Source organism: Eschrichtius robustus, chromosome 1 (genome assembly GCF_028021215.1).
Source record: "Eschrichtius robustus isolate mEscRob2 chromosome 1, mEscRob2.pri, whole genome shotgun sequence".
Classification (NCBI taxonomy): domain Eukaryota; kingdom Metazoa; phylum Chordata; class Mammalia; order Artiodactyla; family Eschrichtiidae; genus Eschrichtius; species Eschrichtius robustus.
In genome coordinates, this window is record NC_090824.1 from 124941707 (window position 1) to 124966585 (window position 24879).

The window sequence follows — 24879 nt, forward strand, 5'->3', positions numbered from 1 at the left end:
ATCTCTATAGGATCCCAAAGATCCTTGCTTCCTTCTGTTAAAGGTCCCTAGTGCAAATTCTGTGGGTCTGGGGCTACCCTGGTGGTGCAGTGGTTAAGAATCCGCCTGCCAATGCAGGGGACACGGGTTCGAGCCCTGGTTCGGGAAGATCCCACATGCGGCGGAGCAACTAAGCCCGTGCACCACAACTACTGAGCCTGCGCTCTAGAGCCCGTGAGCCACAACTGCTGAGCCTGTGTGCCACAACTACTGAAGCCCGTGCGCCTAGAGCCCGTGCTCTGCAACAAGAGAAGCCACCACAATGAGAAGCCTGTGCACCTCAACTAGAGAAGGCCCGCACGTAGCAACAAAGGCCCAACACAGCCAAAAAATAAATAAATAAAATAAAAATTAAAAAAAAAAAAAGCTTTGGGTCTGAAGTTTTGGTAAGCTTTATTCCTTAGGACTTCATTAATACAATTTCACCATAAAAGAATATGCTTCCTCATTCTGATACCCATCTCTTACCAGATGTATGGCCATTAATGGAGTAACAAAGTTTAAAGATGACTAAATATTGTAAAATATACCAGTAATTTTGTCCTGCATCTACCTCTCTGCTGTCATGCTAGCTGTGTTTAGACACACAATTAAGTATTACAATTTTGTGGAAGAAAGAGCTAAAGTGATACTTTGGGTTGGATGGGTAGATTCACTAACCATGTGTGGTATTCAGACATCACAGTGCATTTGTACAGCTAATCAAAAAACGAAGCCTTAGTCTTTAAGGGAAGTTCAGGTAGTTTTTTCAGATTGATACTCCATTGCTAGGAAAACACGTGTTGGTCATTTGCATGGCTTAGAGTTAAAAGCTGGGGGACAGAAATACTTGGTATGTTTATATTTTTTCCAATTGTAGTAGCTTTAATAGAGTCTTGTGACGGCATTAAGTCTTAAACTTATTTCTTTTAAGGATCTTCCTGGTTTTTGCATTGTGTACTCCACAGTACTTATTAATGGTGACTTCCTCATAAGCTTCCATTTAGAACAATCCTAGGATCAGAAACAGCCTTCTAAAAATATCCAGACACGTTTACAGAGAGTAGAAAGAGAATTTGAAATATTTGTTGGACTGAAAATTATCAATTCCGAACTGGCTTGTTGCCAGAGTTTCAAATATAGGCCTTTGTTCTTCTTTGATGTTGAAACAGTTGGCCTTCTCTTGGTATTACTGAAGGCCACCTCTTGTTCCATTTTACAGGGAAGCACCACTGCCATTTGTGCCACAGGCCTTCGGAATTTGGGGAACACGTGTTTCATGAACGCCATCCTTCAGTCACTCAGGTACTGTTACAGTCAGAGCTTAAGTATCTGACGTTAGTTTCTGGTGGAATGGTTAAGAGCAAAGTCTCCGGGTTCAGATCCTATCTCTGCCACTAACTCTAGCCTAGTAACTTGGGGCAAGTTACCTCAGTTCCCTGTGCCTTAGTTTTCTCATCAGTGAAATTGGGGATAATAGTCTACCTCACGGGGTAGTGGGGAAGATATTATATAATTTACATAAAGTGCTTAGAACAGTGCCTAGCAGTAAATAACTGTTAGCTGTTATTATTTAGTTCCTGTTCCTTCTTGAATAGGCTTGAGCACAGGCCAGCAAACTTCTGTAAAAGGCCAGATTAAATAAATATTTTTAATCTTTGCATGCCACATCCAGGCCTTCTCACACATTCTTCTCCTCCCTTCAACACTCCTCTCCCTTTTAAACAACTCTTTAAAAATATAAAACTCACCTTAAAAATGTAAAAAGCTCACTGGCCCAGGGTCAGATTTGTCCTGTGGGCCATAGTTTGCAGACCCCTGGGCTATAAGGAAACTTGTTCAGATAACTTAGTTCAATCATTAGTTGAGTCTTAAGTATGGTCATAAGATCAGATGTTTAGAAGATCTTCAAAATGTAAGATGAGCAGGGACTTCCCTGGCGGTACAGCGGTTAAGACTCTGTGCTTCCACTGCAGGGGGCTCAGGTTCGATTCCTGGTCAGGGAACTAAGATCCCACATGCCGCGTGGCCAAAAAAAAAAAGAGTAAGATGAGCAGGAAAAATAAAATAGACAACAAGGCTGACCTAAGTTATACAGAAGAAATTATTTAAAAAGTTGCATACTTTTAGATTTTAATGTGGTATCAAAGACCACAGAAAATTATTTTCCCAAGGCCACCTTGCTAATAAGGAACAGAAGCCATGTGTGATCTCTCTTTAAAGGTACTGGCTTTCAGCTTATCTAGTCTTGCTCAAAGAAGAAATTCTAGTCACTACTGAATTCTCCTTGTTACTCTGTATAGTGTATTTAAACAATATGGTTGGTTTCATGGTTTGCTTTTGTTTGAGGAAATTATTGAACACTTGGGAACAAAGACCCTGAAAAGAAAGAAATGGTGACAGTCTATAGATGGGAAGGGGGAATTGAGGATTTCTAGAACAGAGATTTTGCTTTAAAGCCTTTGTTTATTTTTGCAAAGTCATCTACTTACATTCTCTTTTTAAAACATATTTATTTATTTATTTATTTGGTTGTGCTGGGTCTTAGTTGCAGCAGGCGGGCTCCTTAGTTGTGGCTCCAGGGCTCCTAAGTTGTGGCATGCAAACTCTTAGTTGCAGCATGCATGTGGGATCTAGTTCCCCGACCAGGGATTGAACCCAGGCCCCCTGCATTGGGAGTGCAGAATCTTACTCACTGTGCCACCAGGGAAGTCCCCCTTATATTGTTTTCTTGGAGTAAATGAGGAAGCTTAATGAAGAAATGCAATGTTAAGAGATTGCATTGAGTACCATTTTAATGAGAAATTGAAATATCACATTTTCAAAATCCATATACTGTATAGGTCTCATAGTGCTTTCCTTACTTCTCCGTACATTTAAAAACTAATAATTTTTTTCCCTTCCTTTTAAAATAGTAACATTGAGCAGTTTTGCTGTTATTTCAAAGAACTGCCTGCTGTGGAGTTAAGGAATGGGAAGACAGCAGGAAGGCGAACGTACCACACCAGGAGCCAGGGGGACAACAATGTGTGAGTCTAAGAATATGTCCTTTCTGGTGATTTCCATTGCATTATCTGAGTTAATAGGCACGTGCATTAAAAAAATTAAAAAACCACCAAAACAACTCTCAATTGTGTTTAAGTATCTAGCTAGCAATCTTAATAATTGTTGGAATTCTTTTATTTCTATTTACCTAGTAGGCAGGACAAATGTAGCGCTCTGCTCGTTGAGTCTGTGGATTTGGGCATTCTAAAATTGACATCTATGAAGGAAATACAATTCTAGGTATAGACCGGCATGAATATCATTAGTCTTTGTGAACTGATTTGTCTGATAGGGTTAGGTAAACCTGTCTTGGATAATTAAATTAATTTGTAGTTATCAAATTAATTATGGAGCAATACAGTCAATTTTTAGTTGATATGGAAGGGGAAAAAAATTGAGAAGTGATTATTGATAGCCAAACCAATATATATTCAAATTCAGTGCAGCCATGTTCTCTTTGGGGTTCAGAAAGATGTATCATATTATCATGACCGTAAGGGGTATCTTAACATTACTGAAATAGGGCTACGATTTATCATCTGTATGTATTTTAATGTAGTGTTTTCCCTGCCTGCCCATCCCTGCTCCCACACACCCCATCCCCACACATTCTGAAAAGCCGTCTTATAATCTGACAGTGTTCTGCCTAGATGCCTGAGGGAGAATAGGATAGGCCGTGTTAGAATAGTGTGTAGTGTGGAGTACGCAGTGAAGCCAGGCATTGGAGCAGGGATGGAATGATATCACTAGAAGTGGTGTTTTAGGAGTTTACTTTGGTAGCAGCATTAGGATGAGCTGGAACGTGCCTGCATTCAAGGAGGCTCTTCACTTTATAGTAATTGGTTAGAAGGAACAGCCGTGAAATGAAGAGGAAAAAATACATGTGCACAAAAGTTAAGGGAAGAATTAGTAGTACTTGATGCATCAGTGTCATTTAGGGTTTAGTTACGAATTACAGAAATTGCCACTGGCCATTTTAGGCAGAAAAGGAATTTATTGAAAGTCTGTTGGTGAGCTTACCATTACTGGATGGGGGGAAAATCAGGTCTGGAGTCTAGGCATCCATGAGGGTGTCCCATTAGGACCGCCGTCCGTGCTGCACCGCAGTTCCCGTTGCCAGCACTGCTGGAGTTGGGTGCTGGGTGGGTGCTGCCGTTACTGCTGCCCCTGCACTCCTGACTGTGCCCTTTGCCACCACAAACAATCTGGCACTGTTCCAGCTTCAGCTAGGCATACCCAGGCCATGCATCTGAGTCCTGGCTTCAAGGGGGAGCGGGCGGGGGCTGAGAGAGCAAGTACCTGGCCTTTTCAGCTTCCACAGTAGGAGGCAGGCTTTGACTCTTAAGGTGGGGTTCCTCAACCATAGGATGAGGGTTCAGGTACTAGGAAGTAAAAAATATGATTTGTATCTCAGGGACCTACTGGATAACAGGGGTTGAGAAAGAAGATAGTGAGATTCTCTGTGATATCAACCAGGTATCCACGAGTATGGTAGCTGTATCGACACATACAGTCATTGAAGTTGAGGAGGTGTGTAAGTTTACCTGCACGCATAGAAGACCAAAACTAACGGTGACTTAAACGTCCGTGGTTTATCTTCTCATGTAAAAGTTGGAGGTTATCCATCTAGGTTTGTTTCACACAATCACTGGGCTCCTCTGGCTTTCTGTCCCACCAGCCCTGGGTGAGACTCTTATCCACGTCATCCGCAATGGTGCTGGCGCACCACTGTTTCGTCCTCATTCTAGCTGGAAGGCAGAAGGAAGGGGTGAATAAGAAGGACCACTCTTTCCCTTTAAGGGAATTTGTCAAAAGTTGGGCACACTCAAATTTTTTTTTATTCCAGGAGCTCATGTGCGCCAAGAAAAAAATGGAAGTTGTATTCCTGTGGGAGAAGGGGCGATTGGAGACGGAGGGGCAGTAGGGAGGGTACGGAGAGCAGGTTTAGGACACAGTGAGTTAGAAGAGACAAGAGGGCAGCCAGTAGAAAATTCCTGCTGGAACCTGGAGACAGCTGAATAAAAGTGGTCATGAGAAAAATCTGGAGTTTACATTTGGATTTGAGAGTCATTGGTATAGAGGTGAGTGTTGAAGCTTTGTGGCCAGATGAACTCTGTGGCAGAGGTGAGCAGACAGTCACACGCAGAGGTCTGGGAAGTGCGCTCCTAGAGAGGGGCGGGAAGGAGAAAGGCAAGAGATGGTGAAAGAGATTCTGTTACTTGTTTTATGGGTTTTTTTGAAACATTACATTCTTAGGTAATTGGTTTGTAACTTATCCATTGCTTTATTCTACAAGTGCGGCAGTACTTTGGCATACTCAGAGTTCACCATATAGTTAAAAAACTAGTCTTGTCTGTAATTACTGCTATTTGTATGGGTTTTGAGATGCTGTACGTAGCTGTCAGGTTTAATTCAGAAGAGACCAAACTCTTTTTATGTTTTCATTTTTTATTTGTGGATTTTAAGACAGTTTGTCATTGTGTATTGAAATAGCAGCCTCTCACTGATGCTGAGGGTCTCATCATCCCCTGCTCTTTTCTAGGTCTTTGGTGGAAGAGTTTAGAAAGACACTCTGTGCATTATGGCAAGGTAGCCAGACTGCATTTAGCCCAGAGTCCTTATTTTATGTTGTTTGGAAGATTATGCCGAATTTTAGGTAAGTATTATTTAATGAAGGATATTTAAAACGTTAATATTAGTCTTTACACTGTTCCTGAAACAATTTCCAACAAAGTGGTGGTCTTCTCAATAATGAAACCGGTGTTTTGTTTTTTAAGGAGAAGAGCAGAAGTTGGATATATCCTACTAAGACGAATGTGTTTAAATAATAGATAGACCTTAGAAAAATCTTTAACAAAAGGCAGGGCATTTTGTTGTTACAAAAACAAAGCCTTTATAAATAACTTACGTGCTCTAGGAAAACATACTGGACAAAATTTCCTTGATTTTTTCAAAATCTTATACAGAGTAATTATCATCATATACTGTCCTGTTATTTCAGCTAAAAAAAAAAAAATCCAAATGTAATCAGTAGAAAACCATGGTATCGTATCCACTGTTCTGGTCTGGGTTCTGAAGACCTTACAAGACTGTAGCTAAGTCCATTGGGATTCATTCGCTTTCCAGAAGGTAACACAATTAGCACATCATCTCCTAATGTGGTTATAGAGTCACAGCGTTTCCCGTGTTCTTTATCTGGTCTCGCTTGAGTGGGGAAACAGCCCTGCTGTCAGAGAAATCTACCTCTTCTCCTAAGCTAGTCCTCCCCGTAGGTAACAGCAGATCTGAAGCTCTACGGGTGCTTGACGGCAGCCTTCGCCACCTTCTGCTGATTTTATCTTTCTGAAGCACGTCATGGTTCCTACTAGTCATGATTTGGGCACCTTACGTACAGCCCTCTCCTTTTTAAAAACCAGCATGCTCTAGTAAAACTCAGCAATATATCTTGCTTTACTCTCTCAGAGTGGTTTAGATATATTGGTAGTATGGAGAAATGTCTAAAGGGTAACAGCTTCAAAGGACTATAATTTGTTGCCTTACCAAAGAGTCTAGCCTTGAGGATCAGACATAATTGACTATTGTTAACCCTGGTCTTTGTTTTGAAGGAAATTTCTTTTATATTTCATGTTATTTAAATCTCTCCTGAGAAGGAGAGAATAATTTTGTAAGAATTTTAGCATTTCCTGACTCTAAATAGGAAAGGTAGAAGTGATTAAGTTACTGCTAATCACGTCTGGACTTGCTATAAAATGTCTAACAATCACCTACTTAGACTCTTGATAGGGATTTAATCTTTGTGTTTGGTTATTATATAAAAATTGCTTCCATTTGTTGAATGTCTATTATGTGTCGAGCGCTTTAGGTATTTTATATCTGATCTTCATTAAGAAACACAACAAAATTCCCATCAGGGTAAGAAGTGTTAGCCCCATCTGAAAGAAGACAGAACTGAGACAGAGGAGAGTAGTTTGTTCAGTTTTATACATCTATTAGGTGTTGGGACCAGAATTAGAACCCAGGTCTTTGTGGTGTTGGTCAGCGATAGATGTGTTAACAGTAATTTGTCCGCGTGCCCCAGTGAGGCCCACCAACCACCTTTATACTCTTCTACTTGGTTGCCATGGTGACTCAGTTCCCTCTTCATTTAATAGAATTCTACTTTTCATCTAAATCTGCCCGTATCTCTGCTCTTTCTAGTTTCTTTAGCCCAGCTGTGAGCATGCTTAAGTTTTTAGCTGCTTAATTTTACTCATTCTATTATTCCTACCAATGAAGGGAAAGAACTTTTGGAGTAGGTAACCAGGTTGAGAAATTTGGATGGTGTTTCTGGAGTGATTTCTGTTACATATGAACTCTTAGATTTCCTTAATGACTGATCAGAATAGGATGTCCATGTGTTCTTAGCAGGGCTTTCTCTTCATTCTGTAGTAATTCAGATTGTTCCTTACTTTCATGTAATCAGAGAATAATTTTCTCTTGGTTAGCTCTAGATCTTGAGATTATATCATGAATAAAGTTTTAGTGCAGGGTCACTGCACAATGCCCAGGTGTGAGGTAGGGTTTTCTTCTCGTAATTGTTACTCCTATTATGTGTACAGGGTAAAAGTTCTTATAACATGCCGACGTGGAAATGCAATGAGTCTTGAATTATGTTTGTATTTATAATCCCAAAGTAAAATTTTTTAAAGTTTAGAAAGCCCATTTTCCTTGATTAACATATGACAGTATCTAGGGAGTGTGATACCTTGGAATGAAATAAGAGGAGCCTGGAGAGTTCCCTGGTGGCCTAGTAATTAGGATCCCAGGCTTTCACTGCTGTGGCCTGGGTTCAGTCCCTGGTCGGGGAACTGAGATCCCGTAAGCTGCGTGGCATGGCCAAGGGGGAAAAAATGTGAGGAGCCTGAAATACAATCATGCATGTAGAAGTAGGAACAACTTTCATGTATTAAATAAATGCAGAAAAAAAAGTACCCTAAATGTAATCAACAGCTTTGGACATAGAGATCATCAGAGCTATTCTTTCTCTTTTCCTACGCAAACCAAAAGCCAGTCACTCAGCAGGGAAACTGTTCCTGAGTTTGAACTTCCCACCATACATATGTCTACTTACCACACTTCTTATGGCTTCCTAGTATGCCCAGCTTTTCCTGTCCTTTCTTTTTTCATAAAAATACCTTAATGTGTATTTTTTTTTAAATAGACAAAAATACACATGGTTCAAAATTTCGAAAGGTAAAGAAAGGTTATACAATGAAAGTTTTTTCTTTTACTCTATTCCCCAGCCTTTCATTTTGCTTTCCGGGAGCAACCATAGTTAACAGATGTTTGTGTATCCTTTCAGTGGTAGTCTGTGTGTATATACCTACAAGCATGTGCATAATTTTTAACATAAATGGTAACATATCTTGTTTTTCTACTTTGAGATGATTCACGTTAGTATATAAATAGCTTTCTCAGTCATTTTATGGCTGCATAATGGTCCACTTTATGGTTGCATCATGATTTATTTAATAGTCCCCTACCAGTGATTACATAGGTTACATTTCTTATTCTTTGCTGTTCCAAATAGTGCTGAAGTGGGTAATCTCATACATATAATGCAGGTATTTAAAAGAGGAATTGCTGGGTCAAAAGACAATTAGCTTTTGTAATTTTGATAGTCTTTTCTGCTAGCCTTTGTTACTCCTTGCTTTCCTTAACATGATTTTGTCTTGTTGCCTCCATATATTTGTCTGTCATCTGCTTCCTGCCTACGGTATTTGCCTGTGGTCACATCTCTTTCTTTAGAATCCAGCTTAATGCTAACACTCTCCAGGAAAGTCTCTTGATAATTCATATCAGGTCTTAGTATTTATTCCCTTGATTCATCGTGTCACTTACAGGCTATTTCTCCTTTCATGTAAAACTTGATTTAATATATCTTCATTGACTTCCCAAAACAGTTTTCTTTAGTTTTCTTAAATGTTTAAAAATGATGGATGAATAAATTACTGAAAAATCTTTCTTGAATTTGCTAGCTATTCTACTCGGCTTTGTAGAAAATATAAAAGATCTGTGTAGATAATAAAATATCACTTGAAAAGATCGATTTAATTTAATAATAATCTTTTTTGGGTATTTGTAAATAGAGGACTTTAAATATAAAATATAAACAGCTTGGTGTTTTTTTTAAACAATATAGGCATACTTCAGTAATGTTTGGGTTTGGTTCCAGACCACTGCAGTAAATTAGCAAATATCGAAATAAAGCTGTTCCAAATAGTGCTGAACTTTTTTCAGAGTCATCTATGAGGTTTGGAATCTGCTTCATCCAAACTCCTGTTAATGTTGGTATTTTGACCTTTTCCCATGAATCACGAATGATGTTCTTAATGGCATCTAGAATGGGGAATCCTTTCTGAAGGTTTTCAGTTTGCTTTGCTCAGATCCATCAGAGGAATCACTATCTGTGGCAGCTACAGCCTTACAAAATGTATTTCTTTTTTTTTAAAGTTTTTATTTATTTAATTTTTGTCTGTGTTGGGTCTTCGTTTCTGTGCTAGGGCTTTCTCCAGTTGCGGCAAGTGGGGGCCACTCTTCATCGCAGTGCGCGGGCCTCTCACTGTCGCGGCCTCTCTTGTTGCAGAGCACAGGCTCCAGACGCGCAGGCTCAGTAGTTGTGGCTCACGGGCCTAGTTGCTCCGCGGCATGTGGGATCTTCCCAAACCAGGGCTCGAACCCGTGTCCCCTGCATTGGCAGGCAGACTCTCAACCACTGCGCCACCAGGGAAGCCCCCAAAATGTATTTCTTAAAGAATAAGATTTGAAAGTCAAAATGACTCCTTGATCCGTGGGCTGCAGCATGGATGTTGTGTTAGCAGGCATGGAAACAGCATTAATCTCATCGTCTGTCTCCATCAGAGCTCTTGGGTGACCAGGTGTGTTGTCCATGAGCAGTAATAAATCTTTTCTGAGCAGTAGGTCTCAACAGTGGGCTTAAAATATTCAGTAAACCATGTTGTAAACAGATATGCTGCCATCCAGGCTTTGTTGTTCCATTTGTAGAGCACAGGCAAAGTAGACTTAGCATTATTCTTAAGGGTCCTAGGATTTTTTCAGAATAATAAATGAGCATGCTTCAATTTAAAGTCACCAGCTGTATTAGCTAGCTCCTAAAAAGAGAGGCAGCCTGTCCTTTGAAGCTTTGAAGCCAGATGTCGACTTCTCCTCTCTAGCTAGGAAAGTCCTAGATGGCATCTTCTTTCAGTATAAGGCTGTTTTATCTACATTGAAAATCTGTTATTTGGTGTAGCTTCCTTCATTATTGATCTTAGCAAGATCTGGTTATCTTGCTGCCAGTTCTACATCAGCACTTGCTGCTTCACCTTGCACTTTTCTGTTACGGAGGTGGCTTCTTTCCTTAAGCCTCACTAACCAACCTCTGCTAGCTTCAGACTTCTCTTCTGCAGCTTCCTCACTTCTCTCAGCCTTCATGGAATTGAGGAGAGTTAGTGCCTTGCTCTAAATTAAGCTTGGGCTGAAGGGAATGTTGTGGCTGGTTTGATCTTCTATCCAGACTGATAAAACTTTCTTCATATCAGCAATAGGGTTTCATTTTTTTATCAGTCGTTGTCTTCACTGGGGCAGCACTTTTACCTTCCTTCAAGAACTTTTCCTTTGCTTTCACAACTTGGCTGTTTGGTGCAAGAGGCCTAACTTTTGGCCTGTCCCGGCATTTGACATGCCTTCCTCACTAAACTTAATCCTTTTAGCTTTTTTTTTTTTTTAATATTTGCTTATTTAGGCTGCATCGGGTCTTAAGTTGCGGCACATGGGAGCTTCATTGTGGCGTGCAGGCTTCTCTCTAGTTGTGGTGGGTGGGCTCAGTAGTTGCAGCACACGGGCTCTCTAGTTGTAGCGCACGGGCTCTAGAGCGTGCAGGCTTAGTTGCCCCGTGGCATGTGGGATCTTAGTTGCCCGACCAGGGACCAAACCCGTGTCCCCTGCATTGGAAGGCAGATTCTTAACCACTGGACCACCAGGGAAGTCCCAGCTTAATCCTTTTAGCTTTTGATTTAAAGTGAGAGACATGCGACTCTTCCTGTCACTTAAACACTGAGAGGCCATTGAGGGTTATTAATTGGACTAATTTCAATATTGTTGTGTCTCAGGAAATAGAGAGGCCCGAGAGAGGCAGGAACAGCCTGTCGGTGGAGCAGTCAGAACACACACAACATTTATTAAGTCTGCTGCCTTATATGGTTTGTGGCACCCTAAAACTATTACAGTAGTAACATCAAAGATCACTGATCATAGATCACATTAACAAATAATAACAATAATGGAAAAGTTTAAAGTATTGCGAGAATTACCAAAATGTGATACAGAAACACAAAGTGAACAAATGTTGGAAAAGGGCACCAATAGACTGGCTTGATGCAGGGTTGCCACAGACTTTCAATTTGTAAAAACTGCAGTATCTGCAAAACACGACAAAGCAAAGTGTGATAAAACCAGGTATGCTGTATTAGTTCTAACTAAGAATTTAGCTATCGTATTCTTTTGTGTGTGTTTGTAAACAAAACATCATTTGTCATTTTCATTTTCTGGTATTTTTGTCTTGAAGAAACTCAGCCTTGATTGGTGCCTCACACTGGATAGGAATAGCTAAATTTAACTGATTTTGGTTTTGCAGATAATTTGGACAAAACAATAACTTATTTTAAATATGAACAGAACCTAAAATTCTAATGTGTCCTAGGTACTTTACAAGAAGTTTGTTCTAGTATGATAACATTTGATTCTGTAGAGGCATATCCTATTCCGTACTGGTCTTTGCCATTTTACACATAACGTACTGGTCCTGCCAAAATAGAGAGAATGGTCAGTAATGCACAGGCATGTGTCACAGTTGCGCACGTTGGAGCATCACACAAGTGCTTGTGTGTGCCTGTATTATGTGGTGTCTGTTTTATCATTTGCAGTGTCTGCCTTTCACTTAAGCAAGTGCAGAGTAACATTTTCCTTGATCATTCTTTATTGGAACATTTCTTTGTTCCTAAGATCCGAATAAATACGGCTTGCCTCGTTGTGTCAAAACTTGTTGTGAAGAGACAGTTGCTCTGTGTTCCTATACGTTGTGCCTCAGCAGTGTCTGTCCTTCTCTGCCCCCTCATTCAAAAGGGATGCCTCATGATCTCTAGGCTTCTTGTATTTGCAGTGTGCTCTCCAAGGATGATTTCTCACAGCATCTTTATGACACAGATTTTCTGTAGACATTAAGGAGAAAGAGGTAATGCTTATCGAAGGTCGCAAACAAGTGAAGATAAGGTACAGGGTTAAAATTGGAGCCACCATGCTTTCCCTCTGTCTTCTTTTCTCTCTCAATTCTGATCTGTCACAGAGATACCAGTTGGTTCTTCATAAATTCTTTTCTTCACTAACTCACAAACACCTGTTTGGGTGACATCACTGAAATAATCTGTATACAGAACATGATGAGCACTGCACCCAGATGTGAGGGGTGTTTCCTTTAACATGATTACCAAACAGAAGAAACCTAAGTTGACTGCAGAGGAAACTCTGAAGCCCAGACTGTATAATTGAGAAATAATTGAAAAGATAACTGAAGTCTGGTGAATTTAATATACTAAATAATAATTATTAAGATTTGCAGATAAATCAATGAAAGGTTTTATTTAAATGTTTAGAAATGGAATTGTAAATGTCTCTTTAGTCAGAATCAAAAAAATGTCCCAGTCCTAGAAGAAACATAGACTTTTTGTTATCCGGTGAAGATCACAAATTGAAACAGATCCCATAACTTATCTTTATAAAACAATGTGTTCCATGATCTCACGTAGGTCAACAAATGTGTTTCTAATGGTAAAGGAAACATTAGAAAATAATGTATTTTGATATAAGGAAAGAGAAGAGAATCATGGTATGTTTAGAAATGTTCATTAATGTACATTAGGCAGATTGTTTGTTTTAAAAAAAAGGGACGGATGTGTCTGAAAATGCAAATTGACATAACTACAAGGCACTGGTTTTCATGATCCATTTTAGAAAATAATGATTAGATATTAGGTTATTTTGGTGAGAGAATAAAACATTTTTTATATGTGATAGAATTTCAAATATGACCTGAAATACTGATCTTACCTTTGAGTCACGAAAAAAATGTATGTTATGTTGAAAAAGTTTAAAGCACCTCCTTAGATATATAAAGGAACTACCAACTTTGAATACTTTTGACTGTGAATTTTAACATTTTTATCCGTAAGAGTCTTAGAAGAAATACTTGAACATATATATTAATATTTGGTTGCTAAATAGTGTAGAAAAAGTTACAGTGAAATGCTAAAGTTACTTTCGATTTAAGTTCCATTGACTAGGCAGATCATTTCCATAATTTATTTCCAGGAGAAATTTTAGGAAAAGGGGGGGGACTCTGGTTAAAAGAAATTTTGTTTATGGAACCACTGCCTGGAAGAGTGGTGGCAGTTTTGACTCAAGACCAGGCCAGAAAACTTGCCACTTAGAGCAAAGATTAAAGAGAACCTTCCATGCCTGTAAAAATGTAGGCAGTAGTCTTTCCTATCCATAATTTTATGAATGTACTTTAGATATCATTGCTGGATTTATCTACATAAACCTCTATTACCTTCCAACTGTACCAGCTTAATTTTCTGTCAGATTTCATTACTGTTCACTTGTCATTGATCTGTATTAGTATAAGAATTCCATAGAATTTCCTGACTGAATATAGTGTAAGAAGTAACCTCAGAATATGTTGCTGTATATATTAAAGTTTTAGGCTAGAGCATAATTATGAGTCAATGCGTTTTAAAGTTTTTATTTATTTAAAAAATGTCTTGAATCAGAGATTAGGATGCAAGTATAGAATGTTACACATCTTTAACTCTTTAGATAAAGTTTTTCTTCCTTTCAGCCACTGTTTAAAAATTAGTATCTTTCAGTCTAAAGATTTAGTTTTAAATTCCTTATTTCTTATAATGGTGGTTTAGACCTAGTTTTCTGGTGCAGGTTAAGATGTGAAATTTTAACATGTGAGCATCTTCTAGAGGCCATGTGGGAAACGGGAAGATTCAGTCCATGCGGGAGACATGTTACTCTCCTTTTGCAGGACTTCAGGCAGGTCACACAACCCCTTTTTTGCCCCTCAGTTTTCCTCTTCAGTGAGGTCAGTTGAGATCACTAGAATTCCAATTAACTCTACTATTCTGTGTTTTCAAACTTGTTTTTCAGTAGTGGAATTCTGTCTTGAAGGTACTTTTATGTGTAAACCAAGGAGGAAGTGAGGAGGAAGGATCAGGGCGCCTCCCCGTGCTCTGAGCGCAGGGCTGTGGCCCTTCTCGACACTTTGCCCCCCTGCGTGTTTGGCTGGGCAGGCGGAGCCCCACAGTAACTGTTTCTGTTTGCTTCAAGGGGCTATCAGCAGCAGGACGCTCATGAGTTCATGCGCTACCTGTTAGACCACCTGCACTTGGAACTCCAGGGCGGTTTCAACGGTATTTCCCGCTCATCAATTCTGCAAGAGAATTCTACTCTGTCTGCAAGTAACAAATGTTGCATGTAAGATTTAGTTTCCTTTTGTTTTCTGGGAAGACCTCAGATTTCTACTGGTGTTATTGTTTATTAGATTTACAATGGAAGGTGGAAAGCTTTGTGGACCTTTGCTGAAACTTTTGTGCACTTGAACTTTGTGACCAAGTGGACTAGCACATGCCTCCTGCTTCCAGACCGAAGGCATCCTGTACTTGCATCTAGGTGTAGTTCTGATTGTTATTTGCTATAGATTATTTTTTTTTTTTTATAGATTACTTTTAAACTTGAAGAAATAGAAAATATTTGTACAATTTAGCACTTAAAAATTTTCCTCCAAATGTACTGAATAATGGATGGGAGACAATTTTCATATACTAAAATAATTACATTTGTTCACTAATAACAAAGGCTTAAAATATTTTGAATGTGAATTTTCCTAAAGCCTCATTTGGACTTAAATTTTCCAAAAATATGTCTGTTCTTTAATCAAATTGAGGCATTTGTAACTTTTCAGAATTTTTTTTTGCCTCTCAGTATGAACAAAACAAACCTTTTGGGTTGCTTTCCCACGTACTAATACCCCCAAAATATACATTGAGATCAGAATGTTTATTTTGCTGAGGGAGAGATAATTGACTTTTATTTCAGCTTGGATCTTGGTTAGTTGTCTCCTTCTTTTGTTCAAATTTTGGGAAGAGTTTCATATTGACCTATGCAGGAAAGGGATTTATTAGACAAACTCCCCAAAGAAAGAAGAAAAGAGTAAGTTCTATATAGGGTTTGCTGTAGTATATTGCCTGGCAGTCCGTAAATCGGATTTTGTGTAAGATAAGGTCTTTTTAATGACAGAGCAGTCTCACAGCTAATCTGACTGTATCAGAGATGGGCAATCAATATGAATTGCCATACTTTTTTAAATGTTTGAACCTAGGTCCTAGGAGCTATGGTTCAAATTAGAATCCAGTACAGAAAGGGAAGGACCTGTGATTTGGTAGAAATGTTCTTGCTGCTAGCACCAAATCAAACACAGTATTAAATGAAAAATTCTGTTTTGTATTTTAGGATGATATATTCATACACAAAGGATATTGAACTGGGCTCTATGAAGGACAGTCTGTGTGAAGTGAGAGGATATATGTCTTTATTATTTTATTTGATGCCCAGGGCACCCTTAGGGAATCACATTGTGTGATACAAGATGTTCTTTTAGTAACTAATGAGTTTTCAGTATTAATCCATACCCTTTCATGATATTTTAAATAATAGTAATTTTAAGTTCCATTAGTGAGTTAGGAACATAAAAAAATTATCAAGTATTCAAAACTCAGGCTCCTTTATATTTCCTTACATTCACTGGAGGATGCATTTCAGGATCTAAGGATCATATTTGCTAAAACTACAAAAAAAAAGGTCTCCTGTATTTGTATTTATTCGTATAAACACACTGAACCCTACTGAAGGTGGGGGTGAGGATGGTAGAAATAAATGGCGGATGTGTTCTTTTTAATACACAAAAAATCACGAGTGCCAGTATAAAGGAACTTTGCAGCATAATAGCCTGTCCAAGTAGCCAATATTTAAACTCTCTCATTGTGTAGTTATGATAAATGGAACAGTGATTTTGAAATAATTCATGAATCTTGTTTTAAGTCATTGTATAATGACTAAGCTTAATGCCATACACATCAGATAGCCAAGAATTCATTAGTATCTTTTTCTCAGAGGAAGAAATTATAAAGGAAGAAGTACATTGAGTTTAAATGTACTGCTTTTTAATAAAGCAGTTTCCATTTTAATTAAAGGCAGCAGTGTGTGTGAACATCAGGATGAAAGGGTCAGTCATAGTCCCTTTATTTTTCAGTAGATTTTTTTGGGGGGTGTATATCCTTTGTGATACAGATATTAAACCTAAAACCTGAAATGGCCATTATATCCTACAGTTCCCATTGTATCTTCCCCTTGTAATTTACTGAAGCCATGTGTATCCTATGAACAACTTAAAAAAAAAACAAAAAAGCTACAGTATGTTTCTTTTGCCAGTAAGGAAGGAAGCCCTTTCATAGAAAAGGAAGCAAACTTTTAAAATAACAGAATTGCTCAGGTAGGTTTTGTCTGTCTCATCATTGCAGTAGGTCTAATTTGGAGCAACTCGAAGTACGGTTCAGTGTATTAGGAGTACTAATCTGATGCAAGTGACAGAAACCACCTCAAATTGCTATTAGCGAAAAAGAGCAATATACTGGCTCAAGTAACTGCATAAGTGCACAAAAGTTAATATGTGTTCACTGTAGTACTATTAATGAAAGCACACAAATGAACCTCAGTATCCATTAATATTTTTATTCTGATTCATCTTTATTTGTTCTGTTGACAATTTTATGTGGGTTCCTGTTGTTGCAGTGAAACCCAAAGCCATTTTGGTTTTTAAAATAATATTTTTTTATTGAAGTACAGCTGATTTACCCATTAATATTATATTAGTTAAATTAAGAGAAGGAGCATAGTGTCCAGAGCAGGTGCTCAGGTCAGGCCAGCTGTGTGAACCTGGGCCAAGTTATTTAACCTATGAACCTCAGCTTCCTGGTCTGCAAAATGGGGATAATCTTATCTACCTCAGAGTTGTTGTGAGGATTAATTGATTTACATGGAAAGTACTTAGAATGGAGCCTGGCATGTAAGTGCTAAATAATATAAGTGCTTGCTAATCATGCTGTCACTGGTGCACTTCCTCAGCTGTTCTTGTGCATTCTCTGTCCATATCGTGGCAGGCTGTGCACCTGTCAAAGAGTGAGTTACATGTCCAAGATACGTACTTAGGAAAGAAAAGCAAAAAGCAGGTATGATCCTGATTATTGTTATAAAAGATGCTTGCAACACTCCAAGGGCTTTCTTTTTGGTAAGCACTTGTCTAAAAGCACTGTACGTATATTCCCGTTTCATCGTCACCAGGCCTCGAAGGTAGATAGATGTTACGCCTGTTTCACATTTGATGAAGCTGAGGCACAGAGAGGTTAAGTAACATTAAGACAGTTGGTTTTTTATTGTTCTTAAAGTGCTGTACATATTTTTTGATCTCCACAAGGGAATTATTATATTGTTTTAAGTGAGCTTTTTAAAAGGCTTGTTGATAGTAACATCCAGCACTTCAAATGTGAAGTCATATCTCCACCAGTGATTACTAAGTAAGTATGTATTAAATTTGTTTACCTCATTTTCCCCAAATATGACCAGCTAAAAAAATCTGAAACTATCTTTGATCAAGGTTGTTGTTCAAAGTAAAGTAATTGAGAGAGCTCCCCCTAATATGAGAAGTCTTGCAAACGGTCCAATCTAAGGCAGTTCCCTCTTTTCTGAGGGGTATAATTGAGGGAAAGGGGTCCTGTTGCCCTGAGTACAGGCATGTACGTGATCTGTTAGTAATGGCAAATGTTCAGTGTTTGTTTGTTAGTAACTTTTGTACAAAGTAGTGGGATTGGGAGAGGAGCTGGGGGAAGGCCAGTGGCTTAAACCTTTTATTTGGTATACGTCTATATGTAGCTTCGAAATTTTTGTGTTATTTTATAATTTAAATTAATAAATGCTATATGTATATGTATATGTGTGTGTGTATATATATATATATATATATATATATATATATACCCGCCCCCCCCCCCAAACAGAGCCACCTATAGGACCTTTTACACATATGTATTTTAGTTTTTTACTGAGATGTTTTCCTGTGTGATTTTCTTTAGAAATGGAGCATCTACAGTTGTCACGGCTATATTCGGAGGCATTCTCCAAAATGAGGTTAACTGCCTCATATGTGGGACAGAATCTAGAAAGTTTGATCCATTCCTAGGTAAGACATATGTGGCATATGGAGATATGATATTGTATTAAAATAATAACTAATGTTTCCTTTGAAAACTAAGACAGTAAAGAGACAAATCCTTAAAAATACATCAATTTTTGAAATTATTTTTTGAGTGTGGTTATATTCCTTTAACAGTTCTGTTTTCCTATTTCCTTTTAAGACCTTTCATTAGATATTCCAAGTCAGTTCAGAAATAAGCGCTCTAAGAATCAAGAAAATGGACCAGTTTGTTCATTACGAGGTAAAGATACTTTAATGTTCTAGAATTTTTCCCCCTTGAAATAGCAAATGATTGTTTGTTTTAATGAATCTGTGTTATAACTTAACAAGCGTCAAAGCTGAATGTCTCTTCTTGTACAAAAAAATTCTGTTTAGCAAGAATGCCTGCCAGAGATAGTGACCTGCCAGGTGAAACATAAAATATTTCTCACCTTTCTCCTCTTTTTAAAACTAGTTTAAAATTGAAAGTTTGTAACAAAACTTTTTCTGATCGAATGAAATAGAATTTATTCTATGGATATTCCACTAGTAACCGGAGGAAGAAAGAACCTCAGAAAAGTTTTATAAATTATGGTGTCATTCGCTCTTTTGTATGACTAATAATTTGAGAGCTCTCTTGATGGCATAACTAACTGTTGGCTAAGCCTGAGGCCTTGCTTTTAATTGCAAGATTAAAATTCACATTTACTTTGAGAGATTTCTGAACAGATTTTTTCCTTGATGAGTATTAACTACTTTAGTCAAGGCAAAAGACCTGTCCTTGACCAACCACTAAAATGACTAATTGTTCTTTTTAGTCATAGAAAGAAGAAACTAGGATAGAAAAAAGAAAGAGGATCTAGTATGTGTTGTGTTATTAAGTACCTCTACAGTGAAGGAAAATAAAAAGTTTCTACCCTGAATTACACGTTCACTAAAAGTTTTAGGGAGTATTGTCATAATGATTAATATACATATAATGTAAACTTTTCTTACAAAACAGAAGATTCTGTTGGTCTAAAACTTTACTGTCCAATATGCAACCATGAAGTCACATGTGCCTATTAAAATTTAAATTAATCAAAGTGAAATTTCAAATTCCATTGCTCAGTTATACTAGCCATATTTAGAGTGCTCAGTAGCCACATGTGGCCAGTGGCTACTGTAGTGGTCAGCACAGATGCAGAACATTTCCACTGTTGCAGAAAGTTCTATTAGACGGTGCTGCTGTAGAATCAAATTATCCTGTAAGATGTATATGAAAACACTTTGTAGATGCTTTTAGTTTGTTCACCACCTATACAACAGTGTTGATTGATTGTCTCTTTTGAACAGGAGTACAGAATAAATTTAAGGAAGCCCCATCCACGCCACTTCCCCCTAAAATATGTGGCTATAGTATGTTTCTCTAAAACTGTTTTGGCCTATTTGAGATTGATTAAGAAAATATCACAGTATACTTGATAGCAAGTGTCTGTCAGATCATTTTCCCTTTATATTTATGGCATGTGAATACAGGCTAACAAGCATAAAACAAATATTATTTGATCATTTAGAGAGGAAATCAGTGAAAGTTAAATTTTTAAAGAGCCTCAAATTATATAATCTAAATTAGATTGACTTCACCTTAAATATCAATAAGAACACTAATAATATTAATGTAGTAAAAAAATACTGTTCCTCAATATATATGTGTGGGTATATATTTGAATAATAATTTCTCATGTTTAACAAAACCGTTAGTCCAGATGATTTTTGACTGATTGGAAGACCCAGAGACACTCATTTGTTCAGGTTTCTTTCCTCCTTCCTTCAGTGCTGATTCCCCCCACCCCTCCTGAATTGGTCATACATGGTTCTTATTGCCTCTGTAACATTCCACTTAAACTTAATGCCCTAATACTGAGAGATGTTCCTTTCTTGAGACCATCCAGGAGAGTGTATGACACAGCTTACTTAGGTGGTTGACTGGTACTATAAACAAGAATAGTGGCAAATGGAATTTGCCTCACATCCCAAGTAGTATTTTTCTTGGCATAGACTCCTTGGAATCTGATAAAGATTGGTATTAGCATCAGGGGGCCCAGACCATCCTGAGGTGTTGAGGGTTTGGCTGGAAACATGTTTCCTGTATTCTCAGCTGGCTTTCCTTTGAATTCTCAGACTTCATTTTGTTAAAGAGCTTACTGTCAGCGTTAGAATTTCTAACCATGCAGTATCTGCGAAATGCAACAAAACGGGATTTTCAGATGATGCTCGTGGTTTTCAAGAAGGCGCCTAGTAAAGGACCCAGAGGGCTAGAAAAATTTCCAGATGAAAGGCAGCACATTTCAGAAACTTTCATAAGGTAACTGAACTATACAACATCAAAAATATAACCAGGCTGTCTCGAGAGACAAAGAAGCATGCAGTGGCAATTACCTTTCATGATGAAGCATCAAAGACATTTGCCTGTGAGGGCTCAACTTCTGCTTAAGAATGAGGGAGAGGCTGGTGACAAGATGGTGGAGTAGAAGGACTTGGGCTCACCTCCTCTCACAAAAACACCAAATCACAACTAACTGCTGAACAACCATCAACAAAAAAGACTCGAACCTACCAAAAAGATATTCTATACCCAAAGACAAAGAAGCAGCCACAATGAGACGGTAGGAGGGGCGCTTCTGCAATATAATCAAATCCCATATCCAGTGGGTGGGTGACCTACAAACTGGAAAATAATTATATCACAGAGATTGCCACAGGAGTGAGAGTTCTGAGCCCAATATCAGGCTTCCCAGCCTTGAGGTCTGGAATCAGGAGAAGGAGTCCCCGGAGCATTTGGATTTGAAGGCCAGGGTGGCTTGAGTGCAGGAGCTCCATAGGACTGGAGGAAACAGAGACTCCACTCTTGGAGGGCGCACACAAGGTTTCACATGCACTGGGACCCAGGGCAAAGCAGTCATAGGAGCCTGGGTCAGACCTACCTGAGGGTCTTGGAAGGTCTCCTGGGGACACGGGGGTTGACTGTGGGGACAAGGACACTGGTGGCAGACGCCCCAGGGAATACTCAATTGGTGTGAGCCCTCCTGGAGGTCACCATTTTGGCAAAGAGACCTGACCCCCCCAACAGCCTACAGGCTTCAGTGCTGGGATGCTTCAGGCCACACAACCAACAGGGTGGGAACACAGCCCCACCCATCATCAGACAGGCTGCCTAAAGTCATCCAGAGCCAACAGCCACCTATAAATAACGCCTCTTGAGCTGGCCCTGCCCACCAGAGGGACAAGACCCAGCTCCACCCACCAGGGGGCAGACACCAGTCCCTCCCACCGAGAAGCCTGCACAAGCCCCTGGGCCAACCTCACCCACCAGGGGGCAGACACCAGAACCAAGAAGAATTACAGTCCTGCAGCCTGGGGAACAGAGACCTCAAACACACAAATTTAGATAAAATGAGATTGCAGAGAAATATGTTCCAGGTGAAAGAACAAGATAAAAACCCAGAAGAACAACTAAATGAAGTGGAGATAGGCAATCTACTTGAAAAAAAAATCAGAGTAATAACAGTAAAGTTGATCCAAGATCTCGGAAAAAGAATGGAGGCACAGACCAAGAGAATACAAGAAATGTTTAATAAAGAGCTAGAAACTTTAAAGAACAAACAATAAGAGATGAACAATACAATAACCGAAATGAAAAATATACTAGAAGGAATCAATAGTGGAATAAATGAGGCAGAAGAACGAACAAGTGAGCTGGAAGACAGACTGGTGGAAATCACTTCTGTGGAACAGAATAAAGAAAGAAGAATGAAAAGAAATGAGGACAGTCTAAGAGACCTCCAGGATAACATTAAATGTACCAACATTCACATTATATGGGTCCCAGAAGGAGAAGAGAGAAAGGGCCTGAGAAAATATTTGAAGAGATAATAGCCAAAAACTTCCCTAACGTGGGAAGGGAAACACACACTCAAGTCCAGGAAGTGCAGAGAATCCCATACAGGATAAACCCAAGGAGGAACACACCAAGACACATATTAATCAAATTGACAAAAATTAAAGACAAAAAGAAAATATTAAAAACAACACATGAAAAGCAACAAATAACGTACAAGGGAATCCCCATACGGTTATCAGCTGATTTTTCAGCAGGAACTCTGCAGGCCAGAAGGGAGTGGCACGATATACTTAAAGTGATGAAAGGGAAAAACCTACAACCAAGAATACTCAACCCAGCAAGGCTCTCGTTCATATTCAACAGAGAAATCAAAAGCTTTACAGACAAGCAAAAGCTAAGAGAATTCAGCAACACCAGTTTTATGACGAATGAAAAGGAACTTCTCTAGGTGGAAAAGGCCACAGCTAGAAATGAGAAAATTACGAATGGGAAAGCTCACCAATAAAGGTAAACATACAGTAAAGGTAGGAAATCATCAAACCACAAATAAGATATCAAAATCAGCCACTGTGAGAAGAGGAGAGTACAAATGCATTTGAAATTAAGAGACCAGCAACTTAATCCTGTATATATATATATAGACTGCAATATCAAAACCTCAGTGTAGCTGCAAACCAATAATCTATAATAGACACACACACGAAAAAGAAAAAGCAGTCCAAACACAACACTAAAGATAGTCATCAAATCACAAGAGAAGAGAACAAAAGAGGAAGGGAAGAAAAAAAACCTACAAAAACAAATCCAAAACAATTAACAAAATGGCAATAAGAACATACATCCTGGGGCTTCCCTGGTGGCGCAGTGGTTGGGAGTCTGCCTGCCAGTGCAGGGGACGCGGGTTCGAGCCCTGGTCTGGGAGGATCCCACATGCCGCGGAGCGACTGGGCCCATGAGCCACAACTACTGAGCCTGCGCGTCTGGAGCTTGTGCTCCGTAACAAGACAGGCCGTGACAATGAGAGGCCCGCGCACCGCGATGAAGAGTGGCCCCCCCCTTGCCGCAACTAGAGAAAGCCCTCGCACAGAAACTAAGACCCAACACAGCCAAAAATAAATAAATAATTAAAAAAAAAAAAAGAACATACATCCTGATAATTACCTTAAACATAAACAGATTAAATGCTCGAACCAAAAGACAGATTGGCTGAATAGATACAAAAACAAGACCCATATATATGCTGTCCACAAAAGACCCACTTCAAATCTAGGGACACATACAGATGAAGTGAGGACATGGAAAAAGCTATTCCATGCAAATGGAAATCAAAAGAAAGCTGGAGTAGCAATACTCATATCAGACAAAATAGACTTTAAAGACTGTTACAAGAGACAATGAAGGACACTACAAAATTATCAAGGAATCAATCCAAGAAGATAAAACAACTGTAAATATATATATGCACTTAACATAGGAGCACCTCAATATATAAGGCAAATGCTAATAGCCATAAAAGGAGAAATTGACAGTAACACAATAATAGTGGGGGACTTTAACACCCCACTTACATCAATGGACAGATCATCCAGACAGAAAATAAATAAGGAAACACAGGCCTTAAATGACACATTAGACCCAATGAACGTAATTGACATTTATAGAACATTCCATCTGAAAGCAGCAGAATACACCTTCTCAAGTGCACATGGAACATTCTCCAGGATAGGTCACATGTTGGGCAACAAAGCAAGCCTTGGTAAATTTAAGAAAACTGAAATCATATCATACTTCTTTTCTGACCACAATGCTGTAAGATTAGAAATCAACTACAAGGAAAAAACTAAAAAAACAAACATGTGGAGGTTAAACAGTATGCTATCAAACAACCAATGGATCACTGAAGAAATCAAAGAGGAAGTCAAAAAGTACCTGGAGACAAATGAAAACGAAAGCAAGATGATACAAAACTTACGGGACACAGCAAAAGCAATTCTAAGAGGGAAGTTTATAGCAAGACAATCTTACCTTAGGAAACAAGAAAAAATCTCAAGTAAACAACCTAACCTTACACCTAAAGCAACTAGAGAAAGAAGAACAAACAAAACCCAAAGTTAGTAGAAGAAATCATAAAGATCAGAGCAGAAATAAATGAAATAGAGATGAAGAAAATAACAGAAAAGATCAAGGAAACTAAAAGCTGGTTCTTTGAGAAGATAAGCAAAATTGATAAACCTTCAGCCAGACTCATCAAGAAAAAAAGGGAGAGGGCTCAAATCAATAAAATTAGAAATGAAAAAGAAGTTACAGTGGACACACCATAGAAATACAAAGGATCATAAGAGACGAGCAACTATATGCCAATAAAATGGACAACCTAGAAGAAATGGACAAATTCTTAGAAAGGTACAGACTTCCAAGATTGAACCAGGAAGAAACAGAAAATATGAACAGACCTATCATAAGTACCAAAATTGAAACTCTGATTTTAAAACTTCCAACAAACAGAAGTCCAGGACCAGATGGCTTCACAGGCAAAGTCTATCAA

At 38.7% G+C, this 24879-nt stretch overlaps 1 protein-coding gene across 7 annotated transcripts in view; it reads left to right on the forward strand.

Annotated features, from left to right (window-relative positions):
- USP3 (ubiquitin specific peptidase 3) overlaps positions 1–24879 on the forward strand; it is a 301215-nt gene that overhangs the window by 248647 nt on the left and 27689 nt on the right. For all 7 annotated transcript variants that reach the window (XM_068553165.1, XM_068553183.1, XM_068553176.1 and 4 more), the window contains 6 exons: positions 1241–1323; positions 2934–3047; positions 5606–5719; positions 14494–14640; positions 18351–18457; positions 18633–18713. In XM_068553165.1, the coding sequence (XP_068409266.1) occupies positions 1241–1323; positions 2934–3047; positions 5606–5719; positions 14494–14640; positions 18351–18457; positions 18633–18713 (646 nt within the window). The remainder of the gene's footprint in view (positions 1–1240; positions 1324–2933; positions 3048–5605; positions 5720–14493; positions 14641–18350; positions 18458–18632; positions 18714–24879) is intronic.